Source organism: Lissotriton helveticus, chromosome 3_1 (genome assembly GCF_964261635.1).
Source record: "Lissotriton helveticus chromosome 3_1, aLisHel1.1, whole genome shotgun sequence".
Classification (NCBI taxonomy): Eukaryota; Metazoa; Chordata; class Amphibia; order Caudata; family Salamandridae; genus Lissotriton; species Lissotriton helveticus.
The window spans coordinates 2,020,422,452-2,020,447,265 of NC_136061.1; the positions used below are offsets into that span (position 1 = coordinate 2,020,422,452).

The 24,814-nt window shown below is 46.6% G+C and overlaps 1 protein-coding gene across 2 annotated transcripts in view; it reads right to left on the bottom strand.

Annotated features, from left to right (window-relative positions):
- The window catches only part of CHD2 (chromodomain helicase DNA binding protein 2), a 2,197,496-nt gene that overhangs the window by 1,110,005 nt on the left and 1,062,677 nt on the right, over window positions 1-24,814 (bottom strand). For both annotated transcript variants that reach the window (XM_078683153.1, XM_078683151.1), the window contains one exon: window positions 752-901. In XM_078683153.1, coding sequence (XP_078539279.1) covers window positions 752-901 — 150 coding nt within the window. The remainder of the gene's footprint in view (window positions 1-751; window positions 902-24,814) is intronic.

A 24,814-nucleotide genomic window follows, 5' to 3' on the forward strand; every position in this document is an offset into this window, starting at 1 on the left:
CCATTCCTACATACATAGCATTTTGCGATTCTTTAATAGCAATACGCTAAAAATCGATATTAAGGAATCGCAAAAGGGCTTGTTCATACATATGCCCCCAGGACTTTAGCAAGATTGGGGAAATTCAAGCACTGGATCAGGGTTGCCTTAAAGGTCTTGTATGAATGCAATTCTGTTCCTATAACTGATACGCCAAATCCTGTTGAAGCAAGCAGACTGGTCCCCGACAGGCACTGAGGAGTGTGCCCCTTTTTACTAGAAACATCAAGTCCATGTATTTTTTAAATATCTAATGAGGTGTTTTTAATCAAAAATGAATTTCAAATAACACTGGCGACTCCGCAAAGTGTCTACGGGCATATGGCCGACCACAATGCCAGGATATGGATGGGAGGGGAGGGTGTAGGGGGAAGGAGGGTGGTATTGTTAAGTACAAATATAATTCTTTTAAAGGCGTTTGTTTTTACTGAAATTATTTGAATTAATCAATCAGTTAATAAAATAACATGTGTATAGGAATCCAGGAAAGATCCAATGCTGGAGAAAAATTGATATGAAAAAGTACACTCACTTTGTGAGTCTTTGACTCAAGTATACAAGATCACTTTGCCATAGATTTTAAAAACAATAATGCTCATAAAAGATTTAAACAAAAACAAAAATCCGAACGGTGCCATCAGGCACAACATAATAGAGTGCTATCTCATTTACACTTAATAGCATAGAAGGCAATTCAAAGTGGACAACTGACCTGCTTCTTCTGTCCAATTCGGTGTGCTCGAGCCTGTGCCTGCAAATCGTTTTGGGGGTTCCAATCAGAGTCGAAAATTACCACAGTATCAGCAGATGCAAGGTTAATCCCCAGACCGCCTGCCCGTGTTGACAATAGAAAACAAAAGTCCTATAAACAAAAAGCAAAGTTTGCATATTTTTTTCCATCGTATTAACAAAGCTGTAAAAATGACAAAAGCATTCATAAGGCAGTTTCTAATCAACATTAAGCTGACCAGTGGTTGTTTTGTGTAAAGCTCTCATGCAGCCTCAATTAATCTTTCCCCTTGGACTCCAACAACACTTTTTCCAACTAGGCATAAGACAAATTTCTGGATTCCTCAGTTTCAATGTCTTTCATACATCAACCCTTAACTGATAAAGTATCTAAACCTCCTTGAATATATTATTTTTCTTCTTAGAGCTTCCATACTAATTATAATATCTTTTGCTTTTTTGTTTCACTGTTAATAAGAAGTCTATTATGTTTGTAATTCCACTATTGTTTATAATTATGCTAATTTAATTACATGAGAAGTGCTTTTATTTTTTGCTGTTTCTATTTTCTTGTTCTCTCCCCTTCTCATCCTGTTTTCTACATATAATTGCAAACATGTTCCTGTTCTGTCTTATTATTGTTCAAATGTCTTCAATACATTGTTATTATATTATGAACCTATTATTTTCCTTTTTCCTACTTAATACACATAACTTTTAAAACTTAAAAAAGACCAAAGCACAGATGTTAGAGAGTGAAATTTGTCCAACTGAACGGCCGAGGGGAGAAGCATCGGTTGATTACATTTTACCAATAGTAAAAACCCACCAACTCCAACAGTAGATTCACTAACTGGTGTTATTATATCATATTGTGAACCTGCTATTTATTATTTTCCTTTTTCCTACTTACTAAACATAACTGTTAAAACCTAAAAAAGACGTTAGACAAATATCTTTGTAGTAAATGTTAAACCCAAAAGCCATGCAAGAGACAGCCTTCATTAATGTATGGTACGGCAACAGCTATGACAGACTTGTGTTACTTCTTTTGACATCCCTAATTTCTTGCATGGAAGCACAAGCGTGGGATGTGGGTAGAACAGAGCTGTAGTCCCAAAAGACAGTCACAGCAGAAGACCCACTCAGCCTACGGTGCAGTTTTGCCACTTTAGATCTATTAGTGGGCTATGGTTCATTTCCTCAGAGCAAGATCATTTGTTCACTGGTAACGAATGACTATAATGACGAACCTGGAACTTTCCTGCATTTTCCATGTCCAGCTTTTACATGGGAAAGCCTTTTAACTTCTGTACTGTAATAGACTGGTTTGAATCTCTTCTTAGACCTATTCCTTTCTTTCACATTATGGTCAAAGTTATAGAGCAGGCCCAGGTAATCATTATGTGTTGCTTTTGTTATTCTTCATGGTGATTTTCATAAATCAGCTTGAACGCATTTACCAGCTGCATGAGATCTTTTCTGTGTCGAAGGTGCATTTCGAGTCAGCAGTCATACCCACTACACAGGTTGTATGGCGGCCACAAAAACAGCATACAGTAGGGGGGCCAGCCAAGTGCAAAGATTCCTTGCACAGTTGCAGACAATGATTCCTTGTGCAGTTACAGACCTATATGACGGCTAATTTCTAGCCCCACCTATGTTTTAAGACGGCAAGCTTGCTCACGACTTTCCACTGAAATACCTCAACAGGTCATTATGTGATTCATAACGGGTATTCTGTACTTTCTTCAGCTCAACATGATTTTATTCAACGTGCTCTCAAAAACATGACTGTTAGCAGTGTGTAGGATAGTTGGGAAAAAAGAAAGTCTAACAGAGAACCTTCACCACACTGGATAATTCGGAAACTTTGTGTGTACTTAGAGAAGCGGCCGGTGATCATGAGGATGTTCGAATGTAATGCTGACAGATGCAGCTGACAGGAACACCAAGGTGACAAATCCATCAACATACCCGATTCTTTGCAGGCGATACAATTCTGGCATTCTATTTTCCTGGTGAGGTGACGGGGGTAATACATTCGGTGGTGTTCTACATCTATGGCTAAAAGAAGTCAGTAGGACAAACGCTGAGCCAGAGAGTTTATCAAAACTCAAGTGCTCAATGTCATCAAGTAGGAGACTTCAATACCATCCTCTGAATCATTCAGGCCACACACCACTGGATGTAAGTGTAGGAAGGTAGATCCCCGACTATGGTTGCCCCCAACTTTTTGCCTGGTGTTTTGCTGGTTTTCTGACTTAGTTGACCTGGCGCCCTGCTATTCAGGACCCCAGGCCTACTGCTCTCTCTGTAAAATGGATTCCATGTACCTTAGGTACATATCTAATTGGATACTGAGTCACATTATCAGTCCCTGTACAGTGTACCTTAGGTACCGAGGGCATAGGTGTGCCCAGGGCCTACCAGGGGCTGCAGCATATATTATGCCACCCCTGGCTGGCCATCCAAATCTGACACAACTGGCTGCACGACAGCTGGGGCAAGGTGGTGTAATCACCCTTTGCTTTAGATATAGTATTCCTATATCTAACCCTAAAATGGACACATATATTCCTATCAGTCACTCCTATGGCAGGCCTTAACAATCCTGAAGGCAGAGTGCTTGGAATAATGTGAAATGGTGCTCTGGCATGAGCTGAGCCCGTTTGCAGCTTGCGGAACCAAGTCCTAATAGCTGTTCCATGATAACGCTATGCCATATACTCTTAAGTGCATTATGTACCTCGCGGTCATATGCTAACTTTGGTATAACATTATCAAAACATGTCGAGTAAGGTGTCATACGAATTGGAATACTAACCCCTCGCCAATTCTGGCGACGGGGTTAGCATTCCACCCTTCTAGAGGGACACAACATGTTGGTAACCTGTAACCCCGGTTAAAGTCAGACATAGCCTCAGCTCCACAAGATGGATGCTGCCACCGAGACACAAGTCTGCCCTCCTGCTGCTGGGAGTCCTCCCAGCAGAGGAGGCAAGGACAAAGGGTTCCCTGCCAGGGGCGGTGCCAGCACCGTCCCAGACAGGATTTTGTGTATCCTAGGTAGGCAGGGCTTTAGAGGAAGGTGACTGCAAGTGGCACCCCGGTGCTCACTGAGCATAGGCCGGCTTGAACCAGTTCCAGGGGCACTCCAGCCCCTGATCTGGGGAAAGCCCGCCAAAGGAGAGGGGTGTAACCACCCCCCTCCTAGTCCCACCCATAGGGCAGGACTTAGTCGCGTGCCAGCCCCCTTTTGCAGGATAAAGGTAGGAGCAGGCCCCCTTCCAAATCAGATCATCTTTGAATCCTAAAACTACTTTCCACAAAAGGAACTCAAGACTTCTTCCTAAGATTTCTCCCTTGTGACTAAGGAGTAGTCACCCTGCAGCAGCAGGCACCAACCAAGCATAGCGGTCTGCTGTAAGTCTCCTCACCGAATCAAGACTGCCCAGCTCGACGAGAACCGGCTTCCCTGGCACCTCTGACCTCTACCTGCATCATCAGCCCAGCTGTGATTCGTGGGTGTGACGAGACCTCGAGGGACCGGCCATCTTCCAAGACTGCACGACGCTTGACCAGCACGACTCCCGAGTGACCCTCGACCGAGTGCTTTGGGGTAAGAGAAGCCCCAACCCTGAGCAGCTCCAGCACCGAAGTTCAGCTCCCCTGCATCCACGAGATCTGCGTGGGGCCCTTCTGCTCTTTGCTGCTCACCGCGTTGTCCAGGTCGCTTGCCCGTTGGCTAGTGGCCCTCTGACGACGAATTTGGACGACAAACACCGCTGGTCTGGTTGCTCCAGACTGGCCCTTGCTCCCCTCCAACAGAGGAGCACCCTGGACCCTCCTGGTCCACTCCAGACGCCATCTTAAGTCCACCGCGTGGGCTTGCATTTGCCAAGACTTGTTGCCCCAATCCTGGGTCCAGCGACGTCGACAGCAGATATCTTCGTGGGACAGCTCGCACCTCCATCCTGGTCACCGACAACGCCTCCTGGTCCGAGAGACTGCAGAGCCCAGCAGCGCCAATTCACCTGGTTGAGGCGACTTCGCCCGGTGCCACTCTGGTGCCCATCTAAATCACTGGCTAGTGATTCAGAACTTGGTCCCCTCTGCTTACAGGTCTTCCTCTTCCCGATCCAGGCTTGGATCCCCAAGAACTTCTTCACTGGTCGCCTGCCAGCAACTTCTTTCTTCAGGCTCCTGGTTCATCAACGAAGAAACCCGACGACATTTGAACCCTATGCAGCCGCAGCCCCTGGGCTAGGTAAACCGAGTACTCCGGTGCTCCAGCGTAGACCAACTCTCTAAGTGTCTAGATCCACTTTCGTTTTTGACCTACCTAGTCGGGTTCGCCCGAAAACACTAACTTTGCTTTTACTAGCCTCCATAGACTTTTTCCCGCCTTACGCGTGAGAGTTCCCACTCTGCACACGACGTCCCTAGGCCTCCTGCTTGTAATCTAAAGGTTCAGTAGTCCAGTCCTACTGATCCTAAAGCCTATGAGAATAGTTACTTACCTGCTAGTATTTCGCATTCCACTTGTATAGTATATGGTTTTTCGGGCCCCTCGGGCATTTGTGTAAATTGTGCGACTTTAAGTATTTCTTTAAGAGTTTTGTTGTGTGCTTAGCTCCCTGTCTCATAAAGAGCCAGGGTAGTCTTGTTATAAATAAATATACTTTATTTTTCATAACAACTTGTGTGGTGTCCTTTCACTTGGTGTTCAAGGGGTATATGTGATGGTAAAACAGCTGGCTTAACACGCCCTCTAGAGTTTAGCCCAAAGACTGCACGTGTCCATGCTACTAGGATAGCTGGTCTATCAGGTTGACTTACAATCAAACATCAATAAGGGTTGTTTGGACTGATACATAGTGTTCACTAGAATAGTGAGCACTGCATATCAGGCCAACTTCTCACAGTAAGTATCTATGTATATAGTATTTTTATGGTGCAAACCTAGACCAAAGGCAGCAGAGCGCTGTACATGGTCAATGCGAGCTCAACGTCAGTGAGTAATAGAAGAGTAAGCGGAGTTTTAAACAGTTCATGCATTGTGATGTATTGTTCTCTAAAGAGGAGTCTTCAACTCTTTCCTAAACTGCAGCAGCATTAGGGTGGTACTGATTGATACAGGGATGTTGTTCCAAATCCTGGATAGACCGATAGAAAAAGCATGTTGCCTTGTTTCTTTGTTTTTTTATACTTCTTAGCCTGCAGTCCGATTGTGTTTTGGCTGTGGGTGTGTGTGGGAAAGTGCCATCTTTCTTGCCTGAGTATGCCCCCACTTTTTTCTGAACTGCTGATGTGCTTTGACTGAGTGTGCCCCCCTGGTTCCCTGCCAATCAGGTAACCAGGGCCTATGTTCCTTCCCTAAAAACTATGCAGAAACAAAATATCCAATTGGCATCTCAGGCCACCTGTCAGCCCCTTGTAAATAGCACCCTAGGTACCCAGGGCATGGTGACCAGAGAAGACCCCTGAGGGCTGCAGCACTGATTGTGCCACCCCCAGGGGCCCTGTACCCTGGCACCCACACACTGCCTTTGCAGGCTGAGTGCCTAAGTACAGAACCAAAACAAGAGTCGACATGTCACACATCCCTGTGTGCCATGCCCACAAAACCCACTGCCCTGGCATACCTCAGTCACCCCTCTAGCTGGGTGCCCTATGCCACAGGTGGGGGCACAGGTGCATGAGCCCTGTGCCCCTACAGTACCCAGGGCCATTCCTGGGCACTGTAAGTGCAGTGATGCCATTAAGAGTATATGGTGCTAGGAGGTTGTCATTTCAAACTCCACAGCACCATAATGGCTACACTGAAGACTGACAAGTTTGGTATCAAAATTCTCAGCACATTAAACCCGCACTGATGCCAGTGTGGGATTTAATGTGACATGCACGGGAGGGCATCTTAGAGATGCCCTCCAAAACCCAAACCTACAATCCACGTCTGGGCTGAGTGGCTGCAGAGGCTGCCACAGCAGACATGTTGCTGGACCCCTGGGGGGAGAGCCCCCCGCTCTCCTGGGTCTGCAACAAAGCACATCCTGGGCGAGGTGCTATGACTCCTCCCCCGGGATGGACAGGGGGAAGCTTCAAAGGCATACCGCCTCTGAGAGATTCTTCAGACCATTTGCTGTACCCAACAACCAGCCCCCCACCAGTCCTACCCCCATTCTGGCGGGAAGACTGGCAGGAAAAACAATGTCAGGAAGGGGGGTGTGCCAAACTATGCCAACTCCACCCCTCAGGTGAAGGAAGCGAGGTGAAGCACGACCCCGGGCTCCGGCCATCTTGTAGATGGGGAGTCCTGCCCAATCCCAGCTAGGCTCCTGCCCCCCTCCCACAGGAGAGGAGCAGGCTAGGGGGTGTACTCACCCCAGGACAGGGACCCATTGGTCCCTGCCCTTGCCCTACCTGTAACGCCCCTAAAATTAGTATTAAGGGGCTCCCTGAACCTTCCTTCCTCAGATCCCGATACCAAAAAGAAGAAGGTGAAGAAGAAGACCCGCCACGCAGCTGCTAACAACAACTGACTTGGCCCCAGCCCTACCGGCCTGTTGATCCTGGAACCTGCTCCTGCCTAAACCCGGCGACCTCCGCGGACAGCAACCTTGGGACACCCAGAGGACCTGCCTGCCTCGACTCTCTCGAAGATTGGGACTCCCTACAGCAGAGGCTCTGCTGCAACCACCCACCAGGTGCCAGCCAGGAAGCTCCGGACCAGCCCACTCTGCACCAGCCGAGCCCGGGCCGGGCCAACCCGAATCAAGACCACGAGGACGTGCCCCCGGCAACTGGGACCCAAAGTCCAGTGCCCAAAGACCCTCCTCGAAGAACCAGCCGACGCCTGCAGACTCAGAACCAGTGGCCACCCCAACCGCGACCAGCCGAGGCGAGGGTAAGCTTTTCTGACACTCAAAGACACCCCTGCACCCGGTGCCCTCCAGCCCCCTGTGCCTCCCTTTGGGGTACATACCTGTGCTCCAAGATCCCACCTTACCTCTTGAAGTGCTGGTCGCCCCTGAAGAGTCTCCGTCCCGAGCCTGCAGCCTTTTTTCCCTTTTGCAAAATCCTCATTGGATAACATTGAGCGCCCGACGGCTCAAAAGCACCCTGCACCCAGCCGCCCGAGTGCCGCTGGCTGTGACCCCTCTGACCTAACCTACTTCCCCCCTTGCCCTGAGCAAGTGACCAGGAGCCCAGCTCCCAGAACCGCGTGGCCTGCTAGCCAGGAGCCACCAACCGACGGCCCCCTTTCCCTCATTGGATATCATTGGGCCTACCTACCTCTGCTCCCGGTCGCCCCTGTGCCGCTGAGGGTGAAACAACTGTACTTACCTGACCCTGGGGGACCCCTGAGTCTATACCCAGAACCTTGACTTCATCAACCAAGTACTTACTTGGAAACCGGTAATTCACTTACCTGCCATTGGATAACATTGACTCATTTTGACTCGAAAATATTCTAAGTTTGAAGTTTTGAAAATCGAAAATATTCCTATAAAATCAGCCAAAGTCCGAAATCGAAAGTACTCACCTGTGATCAGGGGAGAAGCCAGTACTGTACCTTTCAGCCCAGTACTGAACCGCAAAAGTAATCCCTAGCGGGTTTACTAGTAACCTATATTTTCTCCATAGGGACCCATTGTCTGCTTTTCTATGAAATTTCTTCTAAGTGTCTACTTTTGAAAACTGCAAATATTCTTTAAAAATCGTACGAAATACTGAAACGCAATTACCTACCTGTGTTTATTTAAGCCCCAGTGCTGGCCCTAAGAGATTAGTGCTGGGTTACAAAAGTAACACAAACGTACTTTACCTGCAACCTGAATTTCCTCCCATTGAATAACATTGTCAGATTTACCTTGAAAAGTTTTTAAGTGTGAACTTTTAAAACAGTTTTATATTCATGAAAATTCATCACAGTAACTAAAACGCTTTTGCTAATCTGGTTTCAGCTTATACCCCAGGACTGAATCTTAGATCTAGTCCTGGAACTACCAAAGTAATCCGTAAAGTAATCAACTGTATTTACCTATGAAAACCCATTGAACTCAATGCTAGAGTGTGATTCAGAACTGTGTTGCTTACTGCCTTTACTGTAACTATTGTGTACACAAACTTTATTGCTTCTTTGCAAAGTATTTATATGAGAGTACTCATATCGAGAAAAGTATATTTTTTATAACTGTTGGTTCTAAAAATAAAACATCTATATCTGTTGATATAAAAACAATTGGCCTGGAGTTCAGTCCTTGAGTGTGTGAAACCCTTTGATGACTGAGTGTGTAAAACAAATGCTTTACACTGTCTTCTGGTACTGCCTTACTGCTCGAACAAGCTACCACTTTGGAGAGTAAGGTCAGTTCTGACTTTAACCTCTTTTATACCTCTGGGGTTGGTGGACTCTATACACACTGTACTTCTTTCTAGTCCAGTATATATAGAGCCACTTTCTCACAGTGTGCCAATAACCATTATAGATAGTGAGCTTGTCTGCAAGATAAGTGGGGGTGCTGGTTGTAATGGCTTTGTAAATGATACAACTGGCTTTGAAGATGATGCAGGCTAGCATGGGGAGCTAATGGAGTTCAATCAGGGAAGTGGTGATTTGATCACATTTCATCATGCCCTGAATGAGATGTGCTGCGGTGTCTAGGATACACCTCAGGGAGTGAAGTCTGGGAGGCAATGGAGTCGGAGATTAGCACCATCCAGTTGAGAGTACACAGGCTTTAACAGCAGTTCTGAAGTTGCTTTCTGGAAGAAATAGTTTGACTTTCTTTAGAAGAGAGAGGTGGTACCAGGCCATCTTTGTTTTCTGGCAGTGTGTTCCTTGATGGAAAGGGTTGGTCAGGGGTGACTCCAAGTGATTTGCCATTTGGTGAGAGTTGGGGTTCAAAGCCATCAAGGTTTATGTATTCAAAACAGGTTTGTACTGTAAACTGTTTGCTGTTCTTTCCAAATAGGTGTTAAATGTATAGGAAATCTGAAGGAGAGGAGACTTTCAAGTAAGAATTGTGAATCATCTGCACATTGGTGAATCTTAATGCTCTTATCTGTGAGTAGAGCAGCAAGCAGCTCCATGTAAAGACTCAAGAGGACAAAAGACAGTATGAAACCCTGGGGGACACTGCATGTGATAGGGACAAGTGAACATCACGTTCTGGATTTCCAGTTATAGATCCCCATTGCAAAATTATTAGATCCCAGTCTACAAAATGATGCAAGTTGTTGGGCAAGGGTAGCTGGCAATGAAAATGAAAAGTGCCAATCACATTTGTGTTCAAGAAAAATGAAATTCTGAAGTCAAACACCTAGGCTGTACAGATGTGGGAACACTGCAAGTAGAGTAGAAATGGTCAGATCTATTGTGAACATATTAAAGCAAGGCGATGGCCTGGCATTAGAACTGACACCTAATCCCATTACTGCTTTCACTTGTCTGGCCACTACGTGGATAGATAGCATCGCCTTTCATTTCCGCAGTTAATAGTTTGACACAGGATGGCTTTGGCCCATTGGCAAGAGTCTGGAAAGATTATTAGCGTCTATGTTCACTGTCTAAGGCTGGTACTAGATTTGGACAGAGCAGCTGCCCAACAGGGTAGTGTAGTAGGATTAGTTACTTACCTGTAATCATAGTTCTCTTCCAGGGGTATACTCATTAAAGTCATAAGCACTGAATTATCTCCGCCCATGAGCGGGAACCCGGAACACATAACAATATACATATATATGTGTAAAATATATAAAAAAGTACATAGTACTAACTAATTATACACATATACATGTATAATAACCATAATATGCAGCCTAACATATATACATAGGCTAATAAAGCCACAATTACACACGTTCTGAAGCATGAAAATATGCTGTATATAAATGCAATAAACAGGCATGAGCCCAAAATGCATTTCATAACCATGAAAAACTTTTATTTTCATCAAAGAACCTGTTGTAAACAGCTATTAGCCTAAAAAGGCTGCATATGAAAATTTGTCTGTGTACAGAAAATCAGACTGGCACCCTGCCTTTAAGGCCCCAGAGAATCTGCACACTTTGCCTTTAAGGCCTCTAGGAGAACTCTGTTCCCATCATGCACCACAGGTGACAGTTAGGTCAGTTCTTTTGTACGGTACAGTAAACATTAGCAGGAAACTGCCCTTAAAACATTATAATACATATTGAAAACTTCAATGCTACTGCTCGCCCGGGGAGGCGGGAGGGTGCTTATGACTTTAATGAGTATACCCCTGGAAGAGAACTAGGATTACAGGTAAGTAACTAATCCTTCTCTTCCAGGGGATACTCATTAATAGTCATAAGCACTGAATAGAGTAGCAAGCTCATACCCACTAGAAGCGGGCGAACAGATAAATGCATAGCTACACTTTTAAAAACACAGTGTTTAACTAGAATTAGCAAACAAATTTCTCAGTGATGCCTGTCCCACTTGAGCATCTGTTTGCACATCAGAATCCAAGCAATAATGGCGTGTAAACGTATGCACTGAACGCCAAGTAGCTGCTTTACATATCTCTGACATAGCCACATTCCTAAGGAGAGCTGTGGTAGCAGCTTTCCCTCTCGTAGAATGAGCCCTAGGTCTTCCTGATAAAGACTTGTGGGCTAGCTGATAAGCCAGTAAGATACATGACACTATCCATCTAGAAATGGATCTCTTGGATGCTGCCAAACCAGTATTCGTAGGACCATAGTTCACAAACAAACGGTCTGTGTGTCTCATAGTCTTGGTTTTATCTAAGTAAAACTTCAAAACCCTTTTTAGATCTAAAGAATGCAAAGCCCGCTCAGCCGGACTTGAAGGGTTTGGAAAGAAAGTAGGTAATGTTATGGATTGGTTAATATGAAAATCCGACACCACCTTAGGTAGAAAAGAAGGATGAGTCCTGAGCACCACTCTGTTTGCATGAAAAACTGTGTACGGTTCCTTGCAACACAGAGCCTGAATTTCGCTCACTCTACGAGCAGACGTGATAGCCACCAGGAATGCTACTTTCCAAGATAAGTGTTGCAATGACGCTTTATGTATGGGCTCAAAGGGTGGGCCCATCAACTTAGTCAACACCACATTAAGCTCCCAAGGTGGAGAAGGAGATCTGACTGGAGGAAACACCTTTCTTAATCCCTCTAGAAAATCCTTCACTACAGGCATCCGAAAAAACGATATCTGTGTTGGCGATTTTCTATAAGCAGTTATTGCAGCAAGATGAACTCTGATAGAATTAAACTGCAAACCAGACTCAGCAAGATACAGAAGATAAGGCAAGATCACCTGTTCTTGGCCTCGAATAGGATCAAGACCCTTGCTCTGACACCAAAGAAAAAAGCGTTCCCACTTAAATCCGTAGGATTGTCTTGTAGAAGGCCGCTTTGCCTCTTTAAGAATGTTCATACACTCCGGATTTAACTGTAAATGCCCGTACTGGATGACTTCAGGAGCCATGCTGCCAGGCGCAGGGAGGGCAGATTGGGATGGAATACTCGCCCCTCCTGTTTGGACAGAAGATCCGGGCGACAAGGTAATCTCCTGTGTGGGCTGATTGACAACTGGAGGAGATCTGGGAACCACCATTGGCGTGGCCACTCTGGGCAAATCAATATCATTCTGGATTTGGTCTTGTACATCCTGTTGATCACTGCTGGTATCAACGGTGTCGGTGGGAAGGCGTACAGCAAATTTTGACACCAGTCTATCAAAAGGGCATTCCCTTGAGACCCTTTCTGGGAGAACCTGGACGCGAAGACGGGGCATTTTGCGTTTGCCGCGTCTGCGAACAGATCGATGTCTGGTGTTCCCCAAGCCTGGAAAATGCCGTGTGCGACTTCTTCGTTGAGCACCCAGTCGTGCGCTTCGACGAAGTCTCTGCTGAGGTCGTCCGCCTGCGTGTTGAGGCTCCCTGGCAAGTGAACTGCCGTTATGGACAGGTCTCGTGCAAGTAGCCAGCGCCAGATGGTCTGAGCTTCTATGGACAGAGTCCTGGACCTGGTACCCCCTTGTTTGTTTAAGTAATACATTGTAGTTGTATTGTCTGTTTGCACCAAGAGGGACCGAGTCTGAAGGGATGGAGCCAGGGACTTGAGAGCAAGATGGACCGCTCTGAGTTCGAGTAGATTGATATGATACCCTTTCTCGAAATCTGACCATAGCCCTTGTACTTGCAGCGGGCCCATATGTGCTCCCCAACCTTGGAGAGAGGCATCTGTGATCAGAGTCTGCGTTGGTGGGTCCTGATGAAAAGGAACTCCCTTCATCAAGTGTGACTTTTTCATCCACCATCGAATGGAATCTTTTGCAGACTGTTGGAGAAGAATCCGATCCTCCCAGCATCCCGTCCTCTGCTTCCACTGATCTTCTAGACACTGCTGTAGAGGACGCATCTGCAAACGTGCGTTTGGCACTATGAAGATGCACGATGCCATGGATCCCAGAAGAGAGGAAACTTGCCGAACTGTCGGACGTGCAGACTGAAGGAGAAAAACACACTTTGTCTTGATGGATGACCACCTCTCCTCCGAAGGACACACGTTTTCTTTTGCCGTGTCCAATTGAGCACCCAGGTAGTGGATCTTCTGGGTGGGATTCATTATGGACTTTTTGTAATTGACTTGGAGCCCCAACTTGTACATGAGTTGGAGGCATATCGATAGATGTTCTTCCAGTAGAGATGGGGATGAACTCTTCAGAAGCCAGTCGTCTAAGTACGGATAAATGAAAATCCGTTGTTTTCGAAGACAAGCAGCCACTACCGCCATACATTTTGAAAAAGTCCTTGGAGCTGATCTCAGACCAAAGGGGAGCACTGCGTACTGATAATGACGAGCCCCTACTTGAAATCTGAGAAACTTGCGATGTTTTCTGGATACTGGGACATGAAAGTAAGCATCTTTCAGATCTATGGAACACATCCAATCCCCCTGGTGTAATTGAGGAAAAATCTGATGAAGAGCCAGCATTCGAAACCTCTCCTTCCGAATGAATTTGTTCAAACGCCTCAAGTCCAGAATGGGCCTGAACTCCGTAACTGGACCTTTTTTCTTTACAAGAAAAAACCGAGAATACAGGCCCTGACCTCTCTGTTGAAAAGGCACTGGTTCTATGGCATTCTTCATCAGAAGGACATCCGCTTCCTGTTGTAAGCGCATTAAGTTCCACTGTACCATTTTCAGAGGACGCATGAAAGGAGGTGGCTTCTTGAATTTCAAAAGGTACCCGCTCTGAATGACATTGAGTACCCATTTGTCCTTTGTGATCTGTTTCCACTCTTCCAGATAACACACAATACTTCCTCCAACCGGAGTGGCACACGGTTGTGGAGGAAGCTTCCATTCATTGCTTTTGAGGCTGCTTGGTAGCTGATGATGATTGCTGCCTATTTCCGCTGCCTCTGCCTCGTCCAGGTCGCCTCTGCTGGAATTGTGATCTCTGTTGACTCTGGCCTTGATTTTGCGAGGACCAATTCGTCTGTTGGCCCCTCTGCTGAAAAGATCTTTTGTCATAGGGACGAAAATTACCTCTACGCTTAAACTCCTTCTTCTTTTCAAGACCAACGGCCTTAAGAGTGTCTAACTCCACTTTCATTTTAGACATCTCGTCATCGGCGTGAGATCCAAACAGAGTCGAACCATTAAAAGGTAGATTTACTATCTTTCTCTGAGCCTCAGGTTTTAGACCCGTAAGGCGAAGCCAAGCCGTACGTCTAGCACAAACACCATGTGCATAACCATGAGCTGACAGATCCGCCGCATCAGCAGCCGCACTAATGCTTTGATAAAGCCACCAATCCTCCTTCTTCCACTATTTCCAGGAAGTCTTTCTGATCTTCCTTAGGTAGTTTTTCTGCAAAACGAGAAACTGAGTCCCACAGCAGACGATCATAGCGGCCCAATAAGGCTGACGCACTGGCCACTCTCATGACCGAACCTGAGGTGTTGCACATTCGTCTCCCCAAGGAATCCATACTCTTACTATCCTTTTCAGGTGGAGCAGAAGAGGTAGATGCTGCAGAATGTGCTTTTCTGACTGCCGCCACAATAAGAGAGTCTGGAGGTGGGTCAGAACGCAAAAACAAAGGATCTTCCTCTGGAGCCTTGTACTTCTTTGCAATCCTAGAAGGACCTGAACCCACTGTGGCCGGAGTTAAGAAAGTTTTCATCGCTGGTTCTATCAATCCAGGCACTAACGGCAGAAGAGGCCTACCAGTCGTCTTGTGATGTAGGGTTTCAAAGATGACTGACGTTGCTATTTGAGGAACTGCCATCTTGATCTTGAACTTATTCGCCCCACGACATAACACATCATTAAATGTGCCCAAATCATCCACTGGAGACACTCTGGACGGAGGAGTAGATGATATTGTGGGAGAATAGTCTCTATATGAAGATCTTGTAGAAGACAAAGATGACTTAGAAGACGGAGAAAGAGTTCTACGCCTCTCTTGAGGAGTTGCAGATCGCTGCCTCCTTCGCTCCCTTGAACGAGATTTTCGTCCTTCTACAGCCTTAGGAGACGGAGCAGGGGTCCTACGCTTCTCTTGAGGAGTTGCAGACCGCTGCCTCCTTCGCTCCCTTGATCGAGATCTCGAACGTGATCTTCTTTGCAGCTCCGTCCGAGGAACCGGAGCTCTGTCACCCAATAATGGACGCATCTTCCAATGCCGAAGACTTTCCAGCCATCTCGGTGACAAGTTGATAGGCCGACCCACACGCTCAGATGAAACTTTCTGGTGACACCTGCACAATATTCAGGTCTGCTGAAGACTTGGAAGCTCCGGAGACAACACTCCGCTCAGATACCACTGAGCCAGATGGAGTCCGCTGACTAGGCACCAATTGCCTATCATCTGCCTGGCCTGAGGTAGAGCCCGACTGAGCCACCATAGAAGAATCCTGATGCACTGTCTCTTGTCCCACCGCATCTTTTTGTTGATCCTGCGGTGAAGAAACCACTCTAGGCTCAGGACTTATGTCTGACCTCGACAAAGACCTAAGTGAGGTCCGAGAGGCTGATCGTGCCAGTCTCAACGCCGACCTGTGCACAGGTGGGGGAGACCTAGACATTCCATGCTTCGAGCCCGAAGCATGCTTCGACGCCGATCTACGTCGCGATGGAGACTTTGACCTCCTCTTCTTAGACTTCGACGTCGAATCCTTCGACGCCGATCTTCCTCTCGACGTCGATCTCTTCCTCGACGACGATGTATGAATCTTCGACGTCGATCCTTTACTCTTCGACGTCGACCCATGATCCTTCGACGTCGACCCATGATCCTTCGACGTCGAACGCATCTTCTCCTTCGACGTCGAGCGTTGAACCCCCGACGTCGTCCTTACTGCAATCGACACCAGATGTCTCGACGTCGATAAAGATCTCGACGGCGAAGGTCGAGATGCTGTATACTGCCTCACCGGCGAAGTCCTCGACGTCGACGGCGGCCTCTTCGACGTCGACGGAGCCCTCTTCGACGCCGACAATGCTGACGGCGATCTGGATCTCGACGTCGAACATCTCTTTTTCTCAGGAAAACCTTCCTAAAGTCGTTTTTTCTTCGTTTTACCTTCTGGAGACGCTGATCTTCGACGTTTAGGCTGAGAAGGTGGCTTAGAAGTCGATAAGAAAACCTTAGAACTCTTCTCACCACGATTCTCTCTCTCCAGAAGGCCCAGAAGCCTCATTTTCTCTCTTTCTTTTAAAGTCCGACTAGAAAGGTTGAGGCAATGATAACAATCTTCCACCTTATGAGTATCAGGAAGACACACCACACAAACAGAGTGTGGATCAGTTTTTGCCATTTTCTTCCGACAGGAAGGACATTTATAAAATAAAGGTGGCATACTGACTAAAAATTCACAACAGTTTAGTCAGAAAAAAGGTAATAAACACCACCAAAGTACTATTTGTCAAAAAATGTCAAGAAAAAACCCAACTTTTGACAGAAAATATTACAAATGAGCAGAGCTCAAGTTCCAGGTTCCTCACAGAACAAGCCGGAAAAAAGAACTGACCTAACTGTCACCTGTGGTGCATGATGGGAACAGAGTTCTCCTAGAGGCCTTAAAGGCAAAGTGTGCAGATTCTCTGGGGCCTTAAAGGCAGGGTGCCAGTCTGATTTTCTGTACACAGACAAATTTTCATATGCAGCCTTTTTAGGCTAATAGCTGTTTACAACAGGTTCTTTGATGAAAATAAAAGTTTTTCATGGTTATGAAATGCATTTTGGGCTCATGCCTGTTTATTGCATTTATATACAGCATATTTTCATGCTTCAGAACGTGTGTAATTGTGGCTTTATTAGCCTATGTATATATGTTAGGCTGCATATTATGGTTATTATACATGTATATGTGTATAATTAGTTAGTACTATGTACTTTTTTATATATTTTACACATATATATGTATATTGTTATGTGTTCCGGGTTCCCGCTCATGGGCGGAGATAATTCAGTGCTTATGACTATTAATGAGTATCCCCTGGAAGAGAACCAATGTTGGTTGCATTCTTCACCTAGGTGAACAGTTGCTTTCTGCTTTTACTGTGAACTTGGCACCATACGAGTAATCAATGACTTGGTGCCTACTTCAGCTAGAGGAACAAACAAGTTACTTACCTGTAACTGTGGTTCTCCAGTGTTAGTATCTTTCATAGATTCCCATGATTGAATATACTGTTAATGAGCAGACATGGTCTGCAATACAGCCTACTACATAAAACCTGGGACATATGTCTCCAAGCAAAATACTACCTCACTCTCCGGCGAAGCTCATGGACATGGAACTTGAGGAAGATTCAGACCCAGGTGATTACTATGGAAAAGCCTAAAGTCTAGGATAAGTTCACAACAATGCCAAGATACAGAAGAGAAATACATGTATAATCGACAATAATAGCAGCCAGAGTCATACCACTCACAGTTTACTCTCTAACAATGGGAAGACTGAGAATATTATGATAGCGACTATGATTCATATGAATCTGCATACGCAGCCTCTGAGCAAAGACCTAAGCTGCGATTACGTAGAAGACGTAAGACACATGATGGCAGACTATTAAACAAGTTTCCCAATTAGTCTGTAAAAGCTACCTTCACCTGCCTGCCTCAACAACCTTTAACTTCTACTCCAGTGCCTGCACTTCAAACATCTCAGGAGATGGATCAGCATGCGCTTCAAGATCCACAACCGGTGCAGCAGTTCCTGGATATGCCTTTACAACGTATCCAGGTAGCTACTTCTGCTGACCAATGCCCAGATGCTGGAGAGTGAAAGTTGTCCAACTGAACGGCCGAGGGGAGAAGAATCGGATGATTACATTTTACCAATTGTAAAACCCACCAACTCCAACAGTAGATTCACTGCTTGGTGATATTGGTGGATTTCATTATTTGGTTGATAGAGCAACCAAAAGGTTTAACTTCCCAGTGCCAGTAAAGGAAACTGTTTCCTATATGATTTAAAGGAACCATCTAAGAATGCAACAAAACCCTTGAGTGCCTAATATACAGAAATAGACAGTCGGTTCCAATCCTGTAGTAGTTTCGTAAATGTATCTAAAAGAAACTGCAGAATTTCACTCAAAGTTAGTCAAGTGGCAAGGAAGTAGAGCAGCTTCATATCTTTGGCCTTGTGGTCCGGCTCCTTTAGGATTTCACTATAGTTGCCATTTCTCAGAGGCAATACGCGCAAGATGATACCTAAAGCCAAAGGTAAAAGGCCAAAAAGGTAACAAATCTATGCATGAAGGAGAGCTATGCTCTGGAATTGCCTTCCAAACTAAATGTAGTAGAAATCTGAAGTGGATACTCCTCTGGGAAGGGTGAGTCATAGAGCACTCTGGCCTCACGGGTGGAAGTTAGAGCCTTTTAATATGAGGTGGATGTCCTAATCAAGTGGGCACTAACTATGGTCTTTACAGCTGTCAGAACAATTTACTGCTATTTCAAAAGTTATCAAGGGATTACCACTTCGATGATGGGGAATGATTCATGCAACTGAATTTATCTCAATTCAATGCCGGAGAAGTTAAGCTAGAAGACAGGCTTAACTGGAAAACGACCTAGCCTTGCCTGTATGCTTTCTCTCTGTTAAAGCTTTGGACCTACTGTCTTAATGATGATGCAAACACGAAACAAATAAGGCTGATTAGGGTCTACAAAGGTCAGCTAGTACCCAAGAAAGGACTGGCTTCTTTGGCCAACAAGTTCAACATCCACCAAAGTAAGACTAATCTCTTCAAGTGAAGTGTTATGGATGTCTTTAGGGGCTCACCTGCCATCAAGTGCCAATCAGGGGAACTGGCTGCTTACCCTGGATCGGAGACATTCCAAGGCACAGACATCAGGAAGACCACCTATCAGCAGAGGGGGTTACCCTGGCTGGTGAGGGGTCCAGGCAAATATACATGGCTACCGACACTGCACTGAAGAACGATATACACTTCTCCAGGCACAGAGGTTGAACTCTGGACTTTTCTTGGCTATTGCCTTATCAGGGGAAAAAGGACAATCTGGTGGTGGCAAAGGTGCCAGAGATTTTGCAGTAACAGTGGAAAATCCTGGGTTGCCTTCATAATAGTGGGAACCATACACGTTTTGGGAATAGTGCAGGTAGATGGAGCAGAAGGGAGAGGTGGATGATCTTCCTCAGCTGGTAAGTACTTCCATGCAACCACCATCACTTAGCAGACTTTCACTGGTGTCTAGTTATTCAAAATGCCAAAAGAAGTGGAGAAACAGCCGGTAACATAACACAAATATTCATGAGTGTTTTTAACTACCTCAAGTGACGACTGACCTATATAATTCATTTGTTTAAATTTGCATAAATGGTTACCGTTTTTTTTAAACAATAGACTGATACACTAACCATTCTGCTTATGGCTCCGGAGCGGTCTAAGGTGTCAGAGCACATGCAGTTGTAGATGGGAGCCCTTGCGGGCTGTTGCATCGATCATTTTGTGTGTGGTAACAGGGCGGGTGCAGGACTGAAGTGGGCAGCAAGAGGAGTGAGAGGAGCTAGTGGACTCCCTCAAACAAGTAAAGCTACAGATAACACAATACTGGGGTAAAGCCAGAGAGGCCTGTAGCAAGATCAGGAGGTCTTCAAGGGGCAGCCATGACTAAAGATTGTTTTTCAAAAGGTGTACAGGCCCCAGGATAACAGGGTGAGACAAGTGGGGCCCCTCATCACTGGGAAAGCTACCTGCAGCATAAAAATTAGCGATACAGCCTTAGACGTGATCTGTGGGGCAGTATAGTTGCAATATGCCTCCAGCTATTGAATCGAGGCATAGAGGGAACTCTTGTATTAGCTGCAGATTGAATTCAGACAGTGGCTTTGGGCCCCCTCGATGTGAGCCTCCACGTGGAAGTACTTCAAAACATGAAAACAAGTGTTGTGTTAAATCTTGCTCATTCTTGCAGTCCTACACCAGATCCTGAGGTTGCACACCCTGTGTCATTTGCATAGCTAACGCAAGGGTCAAGTTCCTTCCATGCGGCCTCAGCTGGCTGCTACTCCTGTTGATGCGGCTATAACAGTGCATTTTGAAAGTCAGACTTAAAATGCATCATGAGCACAGTGTGCCAGGCGCTCGTGTGGTGCCAGGGCTCTGTATTTATGTATCAGCCACTGGTCAACAGGACTGAGCATCGATTGCTGCAGTGAGAACACATTCCCAGATGCAAGCAACTAACCATACTATAGAAATAATGGCAAAGGCCAAAATAGATCATAATATGTAAGAAACAATGCTGAGACCCTCACACACAAGCCATCGATATCAAGTGCTGACTCTGGATATTCAGAGAAAGATGCTAATGTAGGGGGAACAAATGAACATGGCCCAGTCACCAAGCACTTCCTCAATGACATTAAAGAAGACATCTTGAAACTTAAAGAATAAGTTACTTACCTTTGGTAGCGCCTTAGCCTTATCTGGTAGAGAGACTATCTGGCGACAGATTCCTTACCTGAGAATTACATCAAGAAATGTTCGAGCTGTCCCCCTGCATGACGTTAGGCTCCACCTCCGTGGGACCGGATGTGAAATGTTGCAGTGCGTATACATGTGAAAACCCAGCATATTAACAACAGATTTTTTTGCAACTTTCCATGCCAGAAGCACAGAGCCATGAAGAATGCTGATGCACTAAAGGCCTCCGAAGAGTGACCCTATAGTGCAATCAGTTTGCAGGGATGATGGGAGGGACGGTAGGGAATCTGCGGCTAGATAGAGTCTACCACCAGATAAGGTGTTACTGAAGGTAAATAACTTGTTCATCTGACCGAAACTACTAGCCGCAGATTACTTGCCTTGGAATAGATACCCAAGCAATACCATCCCTGGGATTGGTCTGCAGGCATATTAGCCCAAAAGGTCATGCAGGACCGAACAGGCAAAATGGCCATCACGCCGGACCTTACTGTCCAGACAATGGACACACACTCTGCAAGCTAATACAGAGGCAGCAAGCTTTGGCTCTGGTGGACTGAGCGCAGAGGCACTCAGGGGGTCGCTTCTTTTGCCAGCACGTACCAGATCTGTATGCAGAGCACTATCCATGATGGGATGGTTTATTCTGTGCAGACCTACCCTTCTTCGCTCCGACATACCCAATGTGGAGTTGATCTTCCACCCAAAAGTCTCTAGTGTGATCAAGGTAAAACGACGACACTCCTTTTAGGTCCAGTCGGTGGAGTTTCTCCTCTTTTTTGGAAGGTTGAGGTGGAGCACAGAAGGCAGGCAAGGTGATATTTTAAACTACATAAGGTGTTGCAACATTCAGGAGGAAGGAGGCACGTGTCCTCAGAACCGCTTTGTCTAGGTAGAATGTTGTCTGTAGGGAGGGTGCATGGAGAGGTTTGCAGTTCATAGATCTTCCGGACCATTGCAATGGAAACCAGAAAAGCCATTTTAAGAAGAGTAGACGAAGTAGGCAGTTATGCAATAGTTCACAGTGCGCACACATGAAAAAAGGTAAGACCAGACTGAGGTCCCAATGGGGAATGATGAATGGTCTTGGAGTGCACAGGTGGCTTAAACACAGGAAGTTAATCTGACAACCTCAAGAAAGTCGAAAAGGCTGATAAATAACATTTAACAGGGCCCTGCTGGGCCGGAGAAAGTACAAACAATAAAAACCTGCGATAGGATGCAGAAAAAAGGTCAATGTTCTTGGATGCATACCATGCAACAAATTTGTCCCAATGGAATGCACTACGGAATGAAGGTCATTAGCGGTCAACTGTAACTGCTCAATCTCCACGCACGAAGGCGGAGGGTGTACACGTTCATACTCCTGATCATGATGCTCATGATCAGGAGTATGCACACTCGCCATGTCCAATCAGGAGCCACAAGAAGGACTCAGGCCCAGTCGTTCCTGATCTTCTTGAGAACTCTGGGCAAGAGTGGTATCAGAAGAAAGGTGCACAGCAGGTCAGAGCTCCACTCAAGACAAAAGATGTTGCAGAGCGAGAGCTGCCTTGGAAACTCCTGCTGCAGAATTGCTGACATTGTGCATTCTCAGCAATGGTGAACTGATCTAACCAAGGCTTTCCACGCTCTTAAAAGAGACCTTGCACCACCTCCTGATGGAGATGCCATTCGTGATTCGTTGGCTATCGACGGTTGAGGTTAGTCCACTCTGGGCCACCTGGTCCACCAGATAAAATGCCCTGACTTTCCAGACAGGTCCAGAGTATCAGGGCCTCTTGACAGAGGGTCCACAATCCCACCCACAATGTTTGTTGCAGTACCTCTTGGCGGTAGTGTTGTCTGTGAACACCTGTACCAGCCTTCCCCTAATCCAAGGAAGAAAGGCTTTTAATGGCAATCGGATTGCCTGGAGCTCCAACAAGTTAATGTGGAGCCCAGACTCCGCCGGACATCAGAGGCCTCTGATCTCCACCTCTCCCATGTAGCTGCCCCACCCCAGAAGTGACACATCTGTCACCACAGTCAACTTAGTTTGGAGAAGAGAGAGGAGTCTGCTGTTGACTCAATGACGGTTCGTCAGCCATCACTGCAGATCTTTTGCAGTTCCCTCCCAAATCTGGACCAGGTCAGAGAGATTCCCTGTCCTGTGCCTATTAGAACCTCAGGTCCCACTGCCGAGCCCACATATGCCAACAGGCATGTGTCACTAACATGATGCAAGAACCATGAGGCACAACAGCTTTGGTGTCAGTCTCATAAAAATCCAGGACAGAGGATGAAACATCGGAATCTTAGCCCGAATATCCTGGACTCGCCATTAGGGGGCTAGGCCGGAAACGTCACTGTGGTCAAAACTGCTCAGATGAAAGAAGTGTCTGTAGGAAGCTGGGTTTCTGTTGCAGTAACCACCCCCCCCCCCACACACACACACACTTTTTGCCAGACTACTGGTGCACTTTGACTTGACCTGCCCTGGGTCCCTGACAAACAGGTCCCCAGGGCCTGTGTTCTTTCCCAAAACTGTACCTTGTACCCCAAAGTGGTACCCCTCTGCCACAAGTCAGTTCCATGTAAAAGGTTCCATGGGTACCAAGGGCATTGTGGCCAGGTAAGGCCTCTAAGGGCTGCAGCACATATTGTGCCACCCTTAGAGGCCCTGTACCTTTAGACACACACACACTGCAATTGCAGGCTGCGTGTTTTCGTGCAGAACAAAATGAAGAGTCGACATGGCACACATCCCTGTGTGACATGCCTACAACCCACTACCCTGGCATAGGTTAGCCACCCCTCTAACTGGGTGCACTATACCAGTGGTGAGGGTACAGGTGCATGATTCCTGTATCTAGACCAATACTTAGACATTGTAGTTGCAGTAATGCCATTAAGAGTATATGGTGCTGGGAGTTTGTCGTTACGAACTCCACAGCGCCATAATGGCTTTACTGAAAACTGGGAAGTTTGGTATCAAAGATCTCAGCACATTAAACCCACACTGATGCCAGTGTTGGATTTAATGAAAAATTCCCTCAGAGGGAATGTTAGAGATGCCCGCCTGAAAACCGCCCAGCTTCTGCTGGGTTCCCTGACTGGTACACACCAGCCTGCCACCACAAGACAGGTTTCTGGAACCCCGGGGTGGGAGCCTTCGCTCCCAGAGCACAAAAATAAAGGCTTTCCTGGGCGGAGGTGGTCACACCTCCCCCAGGCCAAGAACAGCCATCTGTGGCAGGGGAGCTTCAAAGGCCTTGCTGTCTTTGTAACGCCCAGCCTCTCCTGCTAACAGGATCAGGCCCCTTCCTGTCTTCCTTCCTTTTCGGGGGGGGGAAGACAGGCGGAAAAATTAGCTGCCCTGAATTAAGAAGACAGATTACCGCAATGTAGGAAGGACAAAAAAAGACGCCCAGCAGAGGAGACTGCAGAGAAGAACTGACTTCGACTAACCCAGCCCTACCATCCCGTCTGCAGTATCCAGAGATCCTTTGCCAAAAGTCGCCTTGTCCTGCAGCCAGCGACCTCCAGAACCCTAGGAGGACTGACTGCCTTCAACAAAGACTTATCTCCTATGAACAGCAGCTCTCTTCAAAAGAAACTCCAAGACAGACTCTGAGCCTGCTGAGGAAAAAGAAACCCCGACGCCTGGAAACACTACTGCACACGTCGCCTAAGGCCCGAGTTTGTGGCCCACCGGTCCCACATCGCTCCAGAGTCCGAGTCCACCATGGGTTGACCCCTCCAAGACTCCCCGACGTTGCCTGCAGTCTCTGCACCCCCCCCCCCCCAACCGCGAGTGGCCCAGTAAGGTGAAATCTGACCTAAAAAAACATCCATGCATCCAGTCGCCCTGTAGAAGAGAGAACGCGAGGTGCATCTACATCCCCAAGCCCCTCCAACTTACCTGCCCTGCTGTTGCCCTGCGAGCACCACCCCAGACAGGACTTTGTGTATTGGGACAGGGAGGGCTGAATAGATTGAGACACTGTCTGGGGCACACTAGGTGCTCCATGCATACCCCAATTCAAACCAGTTGCTGGGGCACTCCGGCTCTGGCGCGAAACTTAACAAAGG